This window comes from Haliotis rubra, unplaced genomic scaffold (assembly GCF_003918875.1).
Source record: "Haliotis rubra isolate DU_JTF1 unplaced genomic scaffold, ASM391887v1 Scf1063, whole genome shotgun sequence".
Taxonomy (NCBI): domain Eukaryota; kingdom Metazoa; phylum Mollusca; class Gastropoda; order Lepetellida; family Haliotidae; genus Haliotis; species Haliotis rubra.
Window position 1 is genome coordinate 288,349 of NW_025764963.1, and position 18,004 is coordinate 306,352.

The 18,004-nt window shown below is 40.7% G+C and overlaps 1 protein-coding gene across 1 annotated transcript; it reads right to left on the bottom strand.

The window, feature by feature from the left end:
- Nucleotides 1-723: 723 nt before the first annotated feature.
- LOC124278757 (multiple epidermal growth factor-like domains protein 10) lies at nt 724-8,054 on the bottom strand. Its single transcript, XM_046714529.1, has 7 exons — nt 8,003-8,054; nt 5,564-5,638; nt 4,774-5,139; nt 2,798-3,007; nt 2,074-2,361; nt 1,709-1,829; nt 724-1,331 (listed from the first exon to the last, which is right to left on the bottom strand). Exons 2-7 carry the CDS (start codon nt 5,628-5,630, stop codon nt 953-955), a joined length of 1,431 nt encoding a protein of 476 aa, XP_046570485.1. The 5' UTR covers nt 5,631-5,638; nt 8,003-8,054; the 3' UTR covers nt 724-952.
- Between the last annotated feature and the right edge of the window lie 9,950 nt (nt 8,055-18,004).

The window sequence follows — 18,004 nt, forward strand, 5'->3', positions numbered from 1 at the left end:
ACATCTGATTCACGTAATTCAGGAAGTCGTAACTCTGTCATAGCTGGCTGTTAACGGACATATTGATGCCTGCTGATATGTCCATTTGCCACCTTATTATTCCTGACAGAATGTAACTAAGTCCATCCTTTTTGCCGAATAATATTTGCATATGAAACTGACGGCATGGTTTACAGTAGACGTGTAAGTGTCAGAATGTGAACACTGTCAGATAAAACCAACGGCGCATCATCATACTTATTGTAATAGACATGTGCTCAGTCGCTCGAACACTAGAGATTGGCAATAACGAACGTTTATGTATAGGGTTAGTGTTGGGAAGTGATAAAACTGATGACACAAGTGTTCACCTTCGAACCACAGTTCTATATAGCGCTAGTTTTTGTGTACAACGCAGCAGATGCTTACTATATAGCGATTATTTTAGATTGGATCGCCAACAACAATTTAACACACCTCATTCATCTTATGGTCAAATTGATGAGTTTATACATTGCATTGTCTTACTTGACATCAAGTAATATTCATTTCGCTTGGCCAGGGTCCACTCAGTAACCGCTACTGAGATCGTCACTTAAATGATCCAACACTTTTACATACTTTACAGAATATCCACTATTCCAGAACAGGATAAAAACGTAGTTGAAGACCTATGCGCGTAAAGCTACTATCTAATGGGGGACCACGTTTTGGGATGAGAGCTTTTGTTGACAACTCCACACAAAGCCTTTGCATGATTTTTATTGAAAGTAATCCTCAAATGTTGACAAAATGCGGAAGAGAAACGTGGAAGTTCCCACGATATTGATATATACAGCTGGGGGTAACATTCAAGGAAACAACACCTCTAAGAAAACGTATTCCATGTGAAACTATGCTAGGTAGTAATCACTCCACAAATGAGGCATGAGCCAAATGTGACATACATATTCATTTCTTCCCACCAATGACTTCAACCGGAAGGCTGCGGGGTGATGTAAGTAATGGCGATGGTATCAGTCCTGTCAATGAAATGTAACACACCATCAGAATCGCAGACTATACTGTCAGACGGCAAATCATTGGTTGGTTCAGTTTCATCAGGAAGTGAGACGCAATCTGCATAGCCGTCATGACTACACACCGGGTTGTCTTCTGGGTCGTTTCTCTGTAAAACGTTGATGTTATTGTCGAACTGTATACCATCAGAAACTTCTTGTTGATCTTGCCGACAATTGTTGTCTAAGTCAGAATCGTCGATATAATAGTATCTATGTCCCTCGTTGAGATGTACGTCCTGTTGTGTATTATCTCCCTCCTGCAGATTTTCGTTCGTCCCCGAATCTCCATGCCTGTGAACATACAACTGGTATTATTACTTACTGAAAGCTGCAACTTTTAAATATACACACCCACCACCTCTATCTCAACAACCACTCACGTTGTCACAAAATGAACGGCCAGGGTGGATTTGGTTGGTTGAATGGGATTCCACTCGAACAGTTTCATGCCACAAGTAACTGGTTCGTTCAGTCCAGAAGCATTAGTTACACACGGAATTGATTTACATGGGGTACTGCTGAGTGCGGCCTTCAACAAGAAAATCATTTTAAGGTCTTTAGGAACAACTATTGATGAATGGCCATGTGGACACAAAGCTCATTGGGACGCAACAAGATGAACTCATAACTGCCCTTAAAGTTTCGAAAATAAACTTGTAAATACACACCTGTTGATGAAGAGTTTTTTAAAGGCGTGTCGACACTGAAAACACATTAGTGCTGCGACAAGGAAAAACAGACTTGAAACTGCTATGGTCAGTGTTCCACTTGAAGCCATTGACACAGGCCCTGCAAATAATTCCTTACATGAGTATTTATGTTGATATAGGTGTAAGGGAACATGGGTGGATACGATAACACAGGTAACATGTATCTCTTGGGAATGGCCGATTCCTGTCATCATGGGAACGGATATCAGATTGTAGTATTTATGATTAAGGACTATTGCGTATTTGATATTGGAAATTGATGCCTATGATGACTTTTATGAAGGTTTGGTTTAGGTCTAATACATCAAATAGCGTGCTCTAACCATCTGGTTTAACTGTAGATCCACATGGTAGGTGACATACATCTCCGCACATTCCGTCGATGCAATCACAGGTCCCATCAGTGATGTTACAGGTTCCGTTCGCACAATTCGCAGGGCATTTCATGTCACATGTTGGTCCATACTTACCGACCATGCAACCATTAATGCAGACACCTGTTTTTACATCACATCCACGTGCAGTGTCTATTTTGGTGCATCCTTCAGGGCAGGTGTTGCTACAAGATTCTCCCCATTCGTTCGGTAAACACGAAGAGAACGTCCTTTTGACTAAAATAACACACATATACATTTTAATGAACAAGCTGACATTCATGAGATTTGGTACGAGCAGCCATTTCTCGTCATATTCCTGAGTCCCGTGCATTTGGGTAACATTACTATATTTATGCCAATGTAGCACCGTCGAACCTAGGCAAAAATACATTTAACGTTGTATGAAAAATGCTGACTAGCTTTGATAGAGCATATTCAGCAAAAATCACGTCTTGCCGATGATTATAGTTAGGACCGTTCAACTGCATTAACATACATCACAAGACATTTACGCTTTACTTTTCCGGGAATGTGTTCATCTGTAGTAAGGGCGCCATCCGGGTGACCAGATTTGACCTTAGTCAACCTTAGTCTGACATAATAATGAGGAAATCTGTAAAATAAATTCTACACCTGGGTATTTAGTGTAGATATATTGATGACTCATTACCTTCCACTATAACTGTAGAGGTGGGCGTGTGCTTACAGCTGCTCTCGTTACATGTCGTATTGCATATCTTTCCAACCCAGCCATTCTTGCAACCAGCAATGCAGTGACCCGTCGTCAAGTTACACATGCGAAGACTTCTGTCGTCCTTACACTTGCTTGGACAAGTCCTGTTGCAGCATGTCCCCCACGAGTGACGTAGACAATTCCTGTCTGTAAGCAAACACGGAAACAAAAACAGCCATATCATCCTGCTGTAGTAAATGCCGATCCGTATGTTCCAGTGTACATGGAAATTGGCTGAACGTGTATCAGCTGTTTAAATATACTCAGCAGCAATAAAAACGTCAGTACGAATTCAATGACACATCAATGAATAACTCAGCACAATTTCAAGACATCACGTGGACGTTTGCAGTCCATTCAGACCCTTGACTTTAGTATCTAGTGTGACCACCACGAGCGGCAATAACTGCAGCACAGCGTCTATGCATGGAGTGCACCAATCGATTGATGAAGGCGATTGGCACCTGGAACCACACTCTGAGAAAGGCCTGGCCCAATAAATCGGCTGTGTTCGGCCTTGGTATGACATTATTCAGTCTCTCCTCAATTCCACCCCGAAGATGTTCAATTGGGTTTAAATCAGGACTAAGCTTAAGGGCTGGCCACTGCATAATGATGACACCGTTGTGCTGTAGGAAATCCCGTGTAGCTCTGGCAGTATGGGCCCGGGTGTTATCATGCTGGAAAATGTTGTTCCGGTGACATGCGAAATGTGGTATGACGTGAGGTCTGAGAGCTTATTCGATGTAGCGCACCGCTGTGATGCCGCCTCCTCTCCCTGGACCAAGGTTCTGGAACACCACAGAACCCATTCTCTGGTTCAGGCCTATTCCATCCCATACCATGATGCTTGCACCTCCCCATGAGTCTCTTTCCATAACAAATCGGTCTGAGTAACGCTGGCCACGTTGTCGCAATATTCTTGTTCTGCCATCTGCAGTTGATACGCAGTACCGACTCTCATCTGTGAACAGACCAGTTCTCCATTGCCTGTATCGCCAGTTTTGGTGTTGTAGGGCAAACTGTAGACGTTCACGCCGATGACGATGGGTAAGGATAGGTCCACGGTAAGGTCTACGGCAATGGAGGTTCCCGCTGTTAAGACGTCGGCGTACTGTATTAGTACTGATTGGTCTTCCATGTGTTCCCACTGTCTGGCGTGCTGTTTCGGATGCCTGAATGAAGGGATTCTGTACATGCTGTCGCACAACATGGCGGTCTTGTCATCTTGTGGTGACACTTGGTCTGCCAGTACGGGGGCGATCATTTGTGGTGTTGGTGGCCCGGAAACGTTGCTGCAGCCTGTAGATGGTCCGAACGTTGACCTGGAAGTGATTGGCAACGGCTTGTGCAGTGTGGCCAGCTTCGGGTCTTCCTAGCGCCTGGTTCCTCTGAGCTGTCGTGAATCGCGGCATCCTGCTGACGTTGTAATGTGAATGTTTCAACCAGGTTTTGGGGGTGCATTTTACAGGGCTGGTCCTTGTGAACAACACGTGCAGCATGAGTTGCATGAAAAACATGGAGAACACCGTACCATCTCCGAGATCAGGTTGCGTTTTTGAGACCATTTCCTGGGTTCAATTCTGAGTTTGGGAAGGAATGTCTATGCTCAGATAAAGTTGGAGATGTTGTCAAAAATATACAATCAAAACATTAAATTAGTTTACAGTTATACGTTTAAGCTAAGGAAAATTCCAAACTGACGTTTCTTTTGCTGCTTAGTATACAAACGTTTCGTCAAAACAATTTGAGTTATGAACGAGTGTGTTTAGTTTTACGCCGCTTTTAGTAATATTCTAGCAAAATCAAGACGGGGGACACCAGAAATGCGGGGAGTCGAACCCGAGTCTTGACGACCTAACATTTTAACCACAGCCTAGGCTTCCCCACTGTTGATCGAAATATATGCTTACCTGTGACCCCTGACAGATCACTGTAACTTACGTTACATTCACAACGCTGACCAAACCATCCATCATTACATGCGGTATCCGAGCACGTTCCATTGTTGAAGCACCGAAATCCACGACACATATGCTCACATGCAACGTCACAGTGTTCTCCATAAAGACCATTTGAACATTTTGTGCAACTTCCGCTTGTGCGCTGGCATGCTAGGCAGTCTTCAGGACATGGGATTCTGCAACTCATCCCGTAGAACCCGTCAACACAGCCTTCAGCGCACACGGTCCCCCCGTCCGTAGTTCTTTTGCATGAGCCGCGAACACAGTTGACTAATTTTGGATTCACGCACGATGTTGCTGCGCCAACGCCGCTCCCTAAAATGAAAGAATTATTAGGTTATTATCATTTATATTGGTTTGTGAAAGGCATAACATTATAGCTTGCTTTCGCATGCTTTGCAGAGACTCCAAAGTGCCGATCATGACGATGCTGATTGAACCGTAAGGTGCAAATAGGCGCCGAAACATTGCTATAGTGACACAAGCTACTTTCATTTTAGAAGCGCTTTTGTTGGTGATTTAATGTTATGATAGAGATTTATCAACTCAAGGAGTAAGGGGCCGTTGGGTGGCGATGGAGGGGGGGGGGGGGGATGTTTCCAAAAGGGTCAGGGGTTGCAGAGATATATTTCGTGGTAATTGTCATAACTAAGGATCACAACGGCTAATCTGTGCAGTGAAAGCAGCTCAGACAATGTCAAATCTTATTTGAAAACAGACCCATCTGAAACAAACTTACAAAACAGTAGTAATCCTCCGGTCTGGAGTATCCACAGCAACAAATATCCAGTTCTCGCAACAGCCATTGTCACATCTAGATATACAATGAACATATCAAATGTAAAATACGCCAATGAATGAACATGTTCACCATACTAGTTACTCATAAAGTGCATGTATCACGTGGAAATATCTATAAACGACAAAAAGCTATAACAATTTCCAAATGAAAACGACTCCAGAGACACCAGCGTCGGTGGGTTGTGGCACATAAACCCGGAAAATAGTAAATCGACCGTGAAGCAAGCTCATCTCTATTGCGCGGCCGGAAAGGTAACTGGCAGGATCGACTGGCAACAAACAGCCACGTGTCATCTTATGTATTCATCTTCTTTTTCCACTGATGGATATTGTGAATTAAAAAGATACTGACTTGGGCAGCAGTAACTCACCTTAAAATAAAAGGAGGAAATGAAGTTTCAGTGAACTTAGAGGTTACGAAGTACAAAAAGCTGACACGACAGTCTATGAAATAACTGAAATATTGTCGAAAGCATTTTGCAAACAAACTCGTTCACTCTCTCCAAAGTGGTTAGTTCTCCTTATAGAAAATTATCCCTCCACGAGTGCCAGAATCGTGTTGTCGTGGATTCGGATTCCCAGTTCACCCCGATTGTGATTTTGGTTTGTCATCATATGGATTTCTGCAATGACGTCACGTCCAAGACACGCAACAATCCGGCTTTTCTCTAAAATCATACCGTCACCATAATTATTCAAAAGTTGGAACCACCCATAGCCTATGAGAATTTTACACAAACACGTGCACGCATGAACGAACGCACGCACGCATGCACACGCACACACGCTTGTCATCATCGCCGTTGACTGCGATAATTCCGCATGAACGTTAAATGTCAGTAAACTTAATCACCCCGTTGTACGCTGTCATGTCCTAAGCATGTCAACTACAAGATGTGCATGAAAATTTGAGGATATGCTTCCCCACTACTGCCCCACACCGCAGACACGAGTAGGAGGATTAACGCTGCAATTAGTAAAAGGAGTCACACACGATATTGATAGTTTCGTACAGGAAGTAATGTTGCGACAATAACGGTCATTTGTGACAACAACGTACCAGCCACATCTGACTAATGCTCCCGGCGGCTCCAAACCTGAGTCACGTACCACGTTTGCTAATAGAATCACAGTGTACTGAATTCTGTCGATTTTCAAACTATAACATTAAGTTAATTCACACATATTTATGCAAAATAATTCACCCGTGAAGGTCCGGGTTAGAATGTGCCTTCAGTAACCCAAGCTTGTCGTAAGAGGAGACAAACGGGATCGGGTTGTCCGGCTCACTGACTTGGTTGACACATGTCATCGGTCCCCAACTGCGCAGATCGATGCTCATGCCATTGATCACTGGACTGTCCAGTCCAGACTTGATTATTTACAGACCGCCCGATTATTGCTGAATGCGGCGTAAAACTAAACTCACTCACTACTATGCAAAATAATTCAGTGTCGAAACCAGCACATAACAACTATATGGTGCCGGTCTGTAAATAAACGCGCCAGGACCAGATAATCCAATGATCAACAGCATGAGCAGCGATCTACTCAATTGGGATAAGAGGACACGTGTCAACCTAGTCAGCATGTCTGACCACCCGATCTCGTTAATCGCCTCTTACAACAAGCACGAGTTGAGTTTAGAGGGTTAACATCGGGTGATAGACGTAGGGTATATGTTTCCGTATGATAAATATCATATATTATTTAAGGAAATTAACTGAAGTTTAACCAAACCAAATGACATATATACAGCCACATCCGTATTCGTGGTCATCCAGACATTAGAACACACCCGCTAATGAAGACACTAAATCCATGTCTGTGTCAGCAAAATTCAAAATGGTGAATGTGAGTGTGGATGAGTAAACATTGTCAAACACATCCTTTATGTTCTGCCCTATCACGATGTTTGAAAGAAATGAACTGTCTGAAAGATTGTGTGTTGTCATTGATAAGGATACCGTTTTTGACTGGTTGTCTAATGATGAAGATGTCATCATGTGTGATTGTATGTTCCTTATAGCACACTATTTTAAGAAATAGTATCATCTTTTGCAACCTCATTTCATTGTATAGATGTTGTGTACATACCTCTTGCTGCCGTTCAAATCATATGTGTGTCCATGTATGTTGGTATTCGATAACCTGTATTCTGAAATCGTGGAGGAAATAAAGACAATCCCACCACCCGCTGATGCAGACACTAAACCTATGCATGAAGATGAAAATACTCCTGCTGGGTGATAACATTTATCGGATCGTGATACCGGATATCAATAGGAATACATTTTACTTTTACAATCAGATGATTCCACATAAAGTACAAATATCTTCTTAATATACCCCAAGATAGTATTGCAAAACCACTTACCGCCGTGTCGTTGTGGGTACCGTTTATGAACACCATATGTGATGTTTCCGTTAGTTACATCACGTCAGCACAGCGAACCAGGAAAGTGAAACGTTAGTTTTAATTTGCAAATTGACATAATTATTAAATAAATGGCAATCTGAAACCACTTGCAAAACCTCCGTTTCAGTTTATTGGAAATTCCCAGCATGCACAAAATGTGTACGTATGTTAAACAAGTTTGACGAAGATTTACAATTATATTACTACTTTATGAAGGTGTATTTAGTGATATAGATATAAAGCATATAGAAATTATCTGTACACCATATTCAATAAGACTATATAACAGAAAATGGAAAGTATGGCAAATTGGTGAATGATTTGTTAAAGTAAATGTTGCATTTGTCTACTTTCTAAAAGGCATTTGTATGTATATAATCTGCTTTTATGAAACGTTTGCGCACATGACCACATATTAACTCCTTGCATAATCACAGGGCACTATCTTAGGTCCCCGTCGGAACAAAAGTTGAACTTTATTGCAACACGTTATTTTCTCAGTATATAATGTAGTGCTCAAAATCCAATCCAGAGTGTCATGGTCTTTGTCTATGCGGATACTTTAGATTCCATCCATAGAAACTGGTTATACTTTACTTCAGGAATTGTAATAAAAGATGTATTTTATACAGCTTCAAAGTACACATTGAAAAGTCGGTTTTATGTAGTTGTGTGACTCAACAGATTTTACAGAAGACTAGTGACATTCATGTGCTTGAAGGGTGTGTCCCTCACATACACAAAGTAATGACATTAACAGAAGATGAAGATATCACATAAAACATGAACGAATTCGGAAGACATCCAACCATGAACACTAATGAACACTATTGGTATGTTAAACGTTGATGGTTCCGCGCATGAACCATATATGTACTAACGCCAGAAAACAGTCTACGGACTTATTGAAGTGTATAAGGCGTCATAGTTAAAGAATCAAAGCTACAGGAGGGCATTGTGACTTGAGTCTGTTACGTGTTGAGTATTGACAGTTATCCTTTGGAAGAAATGTTAGCAGAGTTCCTTGAGTGCAATGATAATCATTCCGTATTATTCCAAATCTTGCATAGTCTAAATACAACACAACACTACCCATCATTGAATATCACATGTACAATGTATAACAACCGAAACTTTGTTGAACAAGGTACAACACAGCCACATAACAAGTCTTAAGTATAGTTCTTCAATAATATAGATGTAAGTCAGAGAAGGTGTCACATTTTATCTGGTTATTCTTAAATTGCGAAGGAGAATTATGAAGTTCACATGCCGCATCTCTTTGACCGTACCACCATTTCTCTTTATCCTCACACCTAACACAACGCCCGGGATGCACGTGCACAACGCAGTAGTCCAATACACATGCATGGGGTGTCATTCATTATTTTGACGGTTTTAAATCACTCTGGCTAGACCGTTAATTTGGACAATTATCTTGCATCACACAGGTGTTAGTGTTTGTTTCTAGCCGGATTTTTGTGTTTGAAAATGAAAATCATACACATGCAAATGTTGCGTCATGCACCTGTCATCTTTCAGGAGCGATTACTGTACAAACAACTATGGTCACAGGGAAGTGCAAGTGGTGATGCACTCTCAAAACATTTCATTATTATCATATAAACATTGATTGACTCCGATATATCTCCCAATTTCTTCAATCGTAAAATATAGTTCCTTTACCTTTTCAGAGAGTATTTGAATATCCTGATGACATAGGCCACCATTATGTATTTTCTTTGGTGTACATAACTATCAAATTAAAATATTGCATAATTTACAAAGTCTTATATCATATTTCAGTAGCTGAAGACAATATGCAAGGAAGCGTTTGCCATTGGAATGAGATTCCAATTATTTTGAGATTTTCTTTCTACCACTGGCATCATCCGATAAATATTACTATGTAAAACTCTGAGTGGTATTTACCAAAGAATACGCTTAATAGAAGTAACTAACTATGCATTAGTCAGTGATATTATCAGCACGTTGGAGCATAAATGATTTTTTTGTACACTTGTTGGGGAATGACTTTCTATAGAAAACATTAGTTCCCCAAATATACTGTATATATAAGGTGATATAATTTGACTTGTAGAGGAGAATACTAACGACAACAAAACTTTCCATAGGGGTAAAGGCATTCTAAAAGTCACCTTCAGTGATTAAGATTGAACAAAATGTTTGTAAAATCGCAATAAACACACAAAAAAGTACTGGTATTTCCAACTATTACGGAAGCCCATGACGGTTAATGAGCAGAGAGGGTATCACGTGACGTCATAGGTACCTGTTGCTGATGGCCGAAGTTGAGATATCAGAAACTGTTTTCGCGATTAAAATATAAATATAAATACTTCTGCATTAAAAATTGGGGTACTTTTTCCGATGAGTGATCTACCTTCAGTTGTTGGAAATCTATAGCCAGGTTTCATATAGTATTGTCTTCTATAGTTAAAAGCTTATAATTTTTATGCTAGTTTTATATTCATGTCTGTGACATTCTAGCTGTTTTACTGTCCTTCGTTGACAGGGTTTCATAATTCAACTTTTTTCAGTTTTAATCTATAACTTGAGTTACTCACGATACGGCTGAAATACTGCCGATGTGACTTAAACTCTTAACTCGCTCACTAACAGCAAAAGTGAAACAAAATATGACCGAAACTTTTATAAAAAATCATTCCTTGTGAAAAAGTGTTAGTCTTACTTCCCCATTCCTGGTCAACCATTGAGAGCTCGATATTAGGGTCCATATCTTGTTGACCTAAAAGGTTAGCGACGCAGACTATGTCGTCCTGACTCCTGGCCATCGTAAACAAAAGAGGTTGTTTCATGTAAACATGACAAAGAAATACCATTACAGGGTAAAAACCAAAGAGGTCAATTGTATTGCCACACTCTCCCCAGTTACTGATTGTAGACAATGGTGAATATGTTGACAATATTGATAATGGGGTTAGCAATGTGAAGTTTGATTACCTTTGTGATAATGTTTCACCAAAGTTAGGAAATTCTGATGTGTTAGCTCACCTTGAATTATTACATTTACCCCCTGTGCAGAAAGCTCAAATGTCAGATTTGATTCATAAGTTCTCTCACTTATTCCTGTTGTGCCTTGCCGAACTGATGTTGTTAGCCATGATATAGATGTAGGTGTAGCTGTACCTGTAAAACAACATCCATACCGGATGAATCCTATAAAAAGTAAAATTCCGCGGAAAGATGTGAAATACATGTTTGGACAATGACATTATTGAACCCAGGTGGTGTCAATAATTGATCATCCAGTTTGTTATTTTTCCAAGAGGTTTGACAAGCATCAAAGAAATTTGCAGCATTTTGAAGTGTACAACTACTTCTCCAATTGAAGTTTTATTGATCGCAATCCCATTGCGTTTCTTCACAAAATGAAAGTAAGAATCAAAGACTTATGAGGTTGAGTTTGACTTTGCATGGGTTCAATCTTGTGATTAGGCATATTAAAGGCAAAGACAATGGCTGTGCTTATGCACTTTCCAGATTGTAAATGCATAATGACTTAATGATGATGCTGTATGTTTGTATCTGCATTATATTATGGTAATTTTGCACGGCCTTAAGTGGAGAGGGTTATGAGGATGTGTTTTTGTTAATTAAAATGTCACATTAATGAACTTGTAGTTATAATGGGTCAAAAAGGTTTAAAGCAATGAGTGTGGATTTAAACTCGCATCAACTAGGCTATATAATTTCACCTGTTTAGTAAATTAGAGTTACTTGCTGCTTGTTGATGTTTAGTCCCGTAGTAAGACTGTGGGATTCATTCCGGAGAATTCTATAAGGTCGTAGTGTGATCTAAATGGTCGTGTTGTGACGTAGTTTTCGCTAGGAAGTCTGGAACTGTAACAAACTTATGGTATATCTGCCAGATGTTTTTCACGTTAGTCGTCTTATTATATTAGTAATCTTACGATAATTGTAATAGAAAGTTTCATTAGGAGGGAGAGTGTTATGAGGACGTCTTTTTGTTACTTGTCACATTAATTATGGGTCACAAAAAAAGTTTATAGCGCTGAGTGTGGACTTGAACTCGCATCTTGAACTTCGGCTATGTAATTTCAGCTGCAAGAGTAAGTGACAGCTTCCCTTTGTTTTGCTTACGGTTTCCGTACGATGCTGTAAGCTGTGAGTATTTTCTAGTAGATTGTGGTGTGGCGTGGCGTGTCTCTTTCTAGAAAAGTCTAGAACTGTATAATAGGTATATAATGGATTGTTGTTGAGATATATGAGGGGGACTACTACTATGGATTTACGCTCATCTGTCTGCTAACAACAACGACTTATCAAAAGTCCTCGTCAGAACTTTCAACAGTTGTCAACAATCTTTAATCAATACATCTGTTTACGGGAAATATGAAGACTTTGGTGAGTTAATAGTTTAGATTTGTGACCCATTATTTTAGATATGTGACCCAGTTGTTTTGTATTATGAATCTGCACTGTCATTCATTGTAATCTTGACAGTTTTAATTCAATACATAATTGAACGTTATAGACTTGTTTGTGTTTTATGTTGCTGGTTCACAAACCTTTTATCTCAGTCATTTCTAATCCGAAACACATCAATGTCTTAGATTTATATATTTCAAATTTATTTTCAGCGTGAAATCTTGTCTTTCCCAAAACATATAATATTATATAATCTAAAGGGTGAGGCCATTCACGGTATATGAAATATGTTTACATATTCAAAGCATTTCGGCACGAAGGTCTTCAAGTGACAGATGGGCTGCATAAGGCTGTGTGTAACTTCTATCAACACATCCATCCATGCTACAGCTCTTGCTCCTTAATCGATTGAGGGCGGTGGGGTAGCCTAGTTTTAAAAGCGTTCACTTGTCACGCCGAAGACCGGGGTTCGATTCCCCACATTGGTACAACGTGTGAAGCCCATTTCTGGTGTCCCCCGCCGTGATATTGATGGAAAATTGCCAAAATCGGCGTAAAACCCAACTCACTCACTCACTCACTCATTTACGGGATTGTGAGATTTGTTTAAATAAACACATTATCACAACATGCTTTTATAGCTTGAGTAAGTCGGCGATTAAGACATAAAAATATTGTAACAACAGCAGCAACAACTGTGTAAACGACAGTCTTCAGTTGCGAGAAGAATGGGACAGAAAATGCCTACTCTTTTCGCGATCCATTCATAAAACTTTAACAACTATCTCTCACACCAAGTGGAATCTGTTTTGGCAGATATTAGAGACTGGTTATTCCCTGGCGTTGACTTCATCTGTTTTACCCCGTGAGGATTCTAGCTTACAATGGGTCCGGAATAATAATGGTGGTAAGAGGCGAAATGTTTCAGGTAATCAAACACATTGAGTTGGTTGATTGCGTAATCCGACGGCATGAGTCCTTGATCACTGGATCTGCCCCAGATTACATTTGAAAATTCTAACAGGCCGCCATAGCTGTAGTCAAAGATCGTTCATTTTAGAAATCCGTCGTTCGCAAGATCAACTCATCCTTTCACGGTCGGATCAACGCCTCTTGAAAAAGTCACAAGTTACAACTATCTGGGACTGCTTCTTACAGAGCATCTAGATTACCAGCGGATTGGTCAAGCTGTGGCTATCTCGGCAAACCGTGCTTTAGGACTGCTAATATCAAGGTTTAAACATCTGGGAGGAATGCAGTATAACACCTATACGAAGTTGTATGACTCCACGGTTTGATCAACGATCCAGTACGGTGCGGCTATCTGGGGAACATACACTCTGTCATCTATTAATGCCGTCCAAAAAAGGGCGATGTGCTTTTTTATGGGCCGGAGAAGATATGCTCCGAATAATGCTGTCAGCGGTGATATGGGATGGTTACCCCCTAAAGTGCACCAGTGGGAAACCATCTCGAAATTTTATGAAAGGCTGAGCTGTATTCCAGATAACAGACGAAAAAAGTGTTTATATGGTCCAAACGTCAAGCAGAACATAAGAAGACAAACTGGTGCTTTAGACTACGGACAAGATACTCAGACTTGAAAATGTTATCAATGTTAACAACACCTTCAGCCCCAGTTTTACTAAAATGCAAGTACGGGATGCTAGTTTCTGGGCGAACAAAGAAGGGTCGATCACGGCTGTGCAGCGCCCCGGGAGTCAGAGAGGGAATGGCGGCAACAAACTCCGGCTATACTGTTCTTTCAAGTCCACCTACGAAACAGAACACTACAACCGTATCCCGATGTGCAGATCCCACAGAAGAGCCCTAGCAGCCAGGAGTGGCCCACATTAGTATTGAGATCGGGCGAGATCAGAATATACCCTTGAACGAAAGATTGTGTTTTAATTGTACTGATTTTTTAAAGACGAATGCCATGCTCTTTTACGTTGTACACTTTACAATGATATAAGACAAGTTATATTTGATAAATGTAATTTCCTATGGCCAGGTTTTAGTCAAGCTAACGACTGTGATAAGATCCAGTTAATTTTATCTAATAATGAATGTGCTCGTCTAAGTGCCAAATCCTGCAAGACCATTTTAGATATTCGTAGTAATATTTTAATCAATTAACTAATTTTCTTTATTTTGGTGCATTGTGTATATACGTATATTTTATGCTTTTATTGTCTCTCATAACTCCAAATGGAGTGGTCCATGGTATTTTATATAATATATGCGCTTATTAATATGTTGTTTGCTTTTATAATGTACCAAAGGAGGTGAGACTCTAATAAATAATTATCCGTCTGTAGTATTGCTGAGTTGGGTGTTAAGCAAACAAAGTTTATCCAGTGGTTACTTCCTGGTTTTGAGTGTGTAACGCAGGGATAGAGTGTAGACGCAGTTAGACGGAGTTATCTCCCTTCCATAGCACAGGGACTCAGTTCATGTTCACTGTTTTCACATACTTTCACATTCGTTTATCAACTGTGAGATTCCGGGTCAGAATACTTTCCCGAAACAGCTGCTGTATTATGAGGAAACCGTGAGAATCAGGTAGTCAGGGTCGTTGACTTACTTGAATGAGTGACATCATCACCCAACAACGTGGATCGCGCTCTCAACATTGACCACTTTGATATCTGATTCGATTATTGACAGACAGCCATTATGTATATGCCTGGAACGATAGTAATAACAAACAAAGCAAAACATTCCTCTGAATCACTTTAATGTGTGCATATTCGTTTTTGTATTTTATTTGCTTGTCGCATTTTGTTGTTATTGATAAACTCGGCTTAGTCTTACTGGTCCTGATTCTGAAGGCTGATGGTTCGTGGCAAATTTCATCCTTATCCTTATAATGTCAGTATCCTGGGTAGACAACTGGTACAGTACTTTCAGCTCGTAGTGATCGCTCATCTGCAAATTCATAACACAAATCAACACAATGATCCGCCTTTGTAACGTAGGTCTTTTGCATTTACAGATGAACCAAATGTTACGATATACTCTCAGCTACTTTCCACCTTTATTATGCCAGCTGTATCAGCTATATCACGCGTCAGAACCGGACATACATGTGACTGAAATAATAAGAGACATCGTCACCGATCTGCCACGATGACATACAATCATCAGTCACCAGAGGTCAACACATTACGTATGTGGTGGGTTTCATGCACATTGCAAATTCGATCGTATTTATACGTTAGTTTCTTTTGGGTATCATACGGAGATACATATACTATAGATGCCCGTACACGTATGCTGTATGCACCGTATTCAGAAGCTGTACAACATGGGACCACTTTTGTATACTGAATCCGGATTGACCAGTCCCAGTTATTTCTCCTAACTGCCGAGCTAACAGGGCTACATCAAGTATCATAATTACATTTATGTTTGTATGACACGATCGGGAATCGAATATCTGGGCACACGCTCAATCCACTTGCCCACGGGGATGATGTCATATTTATGTATGAAATATCCTGTAACTCTGTTTGATTACAAATAGGTGTTAAATGACGAATATCGGGTATGATACATGTTATCCGTGTAACTGAGACCTTCCTTCAGCATAACAGTGTGATAGATGAATGTAAATACTGGGATTTTCCTTACAGTCTTAAGAAACATGTATCGGTTCTTTTCAGGTGAGTAGAGATTATAAGTAAACATCTCATTTCACACGTCAGTTAATCATAAGGACTTCTTCAATCGAATGATATGCACCTGGTTCGTTCCAACTAGGGTCCATGCAGGTAGCAAAAGTAATGTAAGTCCCCATGGTTCCTACTATTGTGATCTACCTCCAGTTGTTGGCGATTTATAGCCCGTGTTTTATATTGTATTGTCTTCTTAAATTAAAATGTTTTAGTTTTGCATGCTAGTTTTATATTCATATCTGTGATATTCTAGTATTTTTACTTTCCATCGTCGACAGATTTTACTTTTCAAAATGTTTTCATTTTTATTGTATAAATTGTTTTCGTCACGATATGGCTGAGATATTGCCAATGTGACGTTAAATATTAACTCACTCACTCACCTGCTTCGTCGTAGATTCGTTACATGGTTAGAAGAAATTTTAGCATTCGACACATTGTGTGCTTGTGATCCTTAAAAATACCCTTCAGCTTTCACATTGTGAACAGAGGTAGCGGCCATTGTTATCCTTGACTCCACGGGGATGCCAGGCTAAAGGGGTTGAGTTGCGACCGCATACGTGCCCAAATCCGATGATCGTGAGTTTGAATCCCAGCTTCGCTATATTGGTTTTACTGCCAGGCTGTCTCTCACAATAAGGGGCGGTGGGGTGGCCTAGTGGTTAAGCGTTCGCTCGTCACGCCGAAGGCCCGGGTTCGATTCCCCACATGGGTACAATGTGTGAAACCCATTTCTGGTGTCCCCCGCCGTGATATTACTAAAAGCGGCGTAAAGCTAAACTCACTCACTCACTCACTCACTCTCACAATAAACATTATTCTTTTATATAAAACATTTCTCGTCACTATATGGCTGAAATATTGCCGATGTGACGTTAAATATTAACTCACTCACTCACTCACTCACAATATACATGCATTGATACAATTAAGTCACTCCTGGACTATCCACGAATTAATCCGGGAGAAGCACCTGTAAAATTGTGCACGTGCTCGCCGGTTTGGTCTGTGAAGGAATAGTCAGTGGGCGGATAGCGTAAATCGCTGCATGGACCTCTCATTCCACCTGGAAGGACACAATTATGCCACTACAGTTTCACATCTCTGTGTGGCGGCAACATAACCTCTCCTCTTGGACCATGCAACCTGACGGAACGCTAACCGTAAATCGTCGCCATTGGACAAAGGGATCCTGTTTTCGATCTGGAGTTATTTGATCTTCTGCCTTCCCAGGTCATCCTAAATATGTCCGACCTGTGTCAAGTCAAGGAATACCTGTCCATGACATCAACACAAGCTTGTTGTAAAAGTTGTAGGACGACAGTATGTGGAACAGCGTTGTCATGTTGACCAAGTAGATGCATGAATGGCAGAAGGGCAAGGGGTCAAAACTGGGTCCCGATACTCTATGACAGTAAGATTCCCAACGACAATCAATTGAAATCGACCTTTTCCCCAGACCACACCAAATCGGACAGTCTGTGCATGACGGACAACTGGGATACCTTTGCAGTCCATTTTGTGGTGGTCTGTGATGCCATTCTACCTCTGGACAAGAGTCTGCTGGTGGAGGTTCCCAGATAGCATTGATATGTTGGCCCATAGTTGGCCCATAATCACCGGTTTGGTTGGCCCATTGTTGTCAAACTGACGATGGGCCCACTTGGATATGCTCATCGGCTCCACAGTGGCCCATCATGTTGGCTCATTGTTGGGCCAACGAATGAAATTCACACAAAATCATGGCCCATAGTTGGCCCAACGTAGTGTTTTTGTTGGCCTTATGTTGGCACCACCGTGTTACAACATTTACCTCTTTCTTGACCTTTGTACTAAACCATGGCCC

Excerpts from the sequence above, each read along its gene's own strand:
- LOC124278757 (XM_046714529.1), bottom strand. The coding sequence starts at position 5,630 with ATGGCTGTTGCGAGAACTGGATATTTGTTGCTGTGGATACTCCAGACC. Across the intron at positions 1,830-2,073 it reads ATCTACAGTTAAACCAGATG|GGCCTGTGTCAATGGCTTCA; the intron begins GTTAGAGCACGC and ends AATTATTTGCAG. Across the intron at positions 1,332-1,708 it reads AAAAAACTCTTCATCAACAG|GCATGGAGATTCGGGGACGA; the intron begins GTGTGTATTTAC and ends GTATGTTCACAG.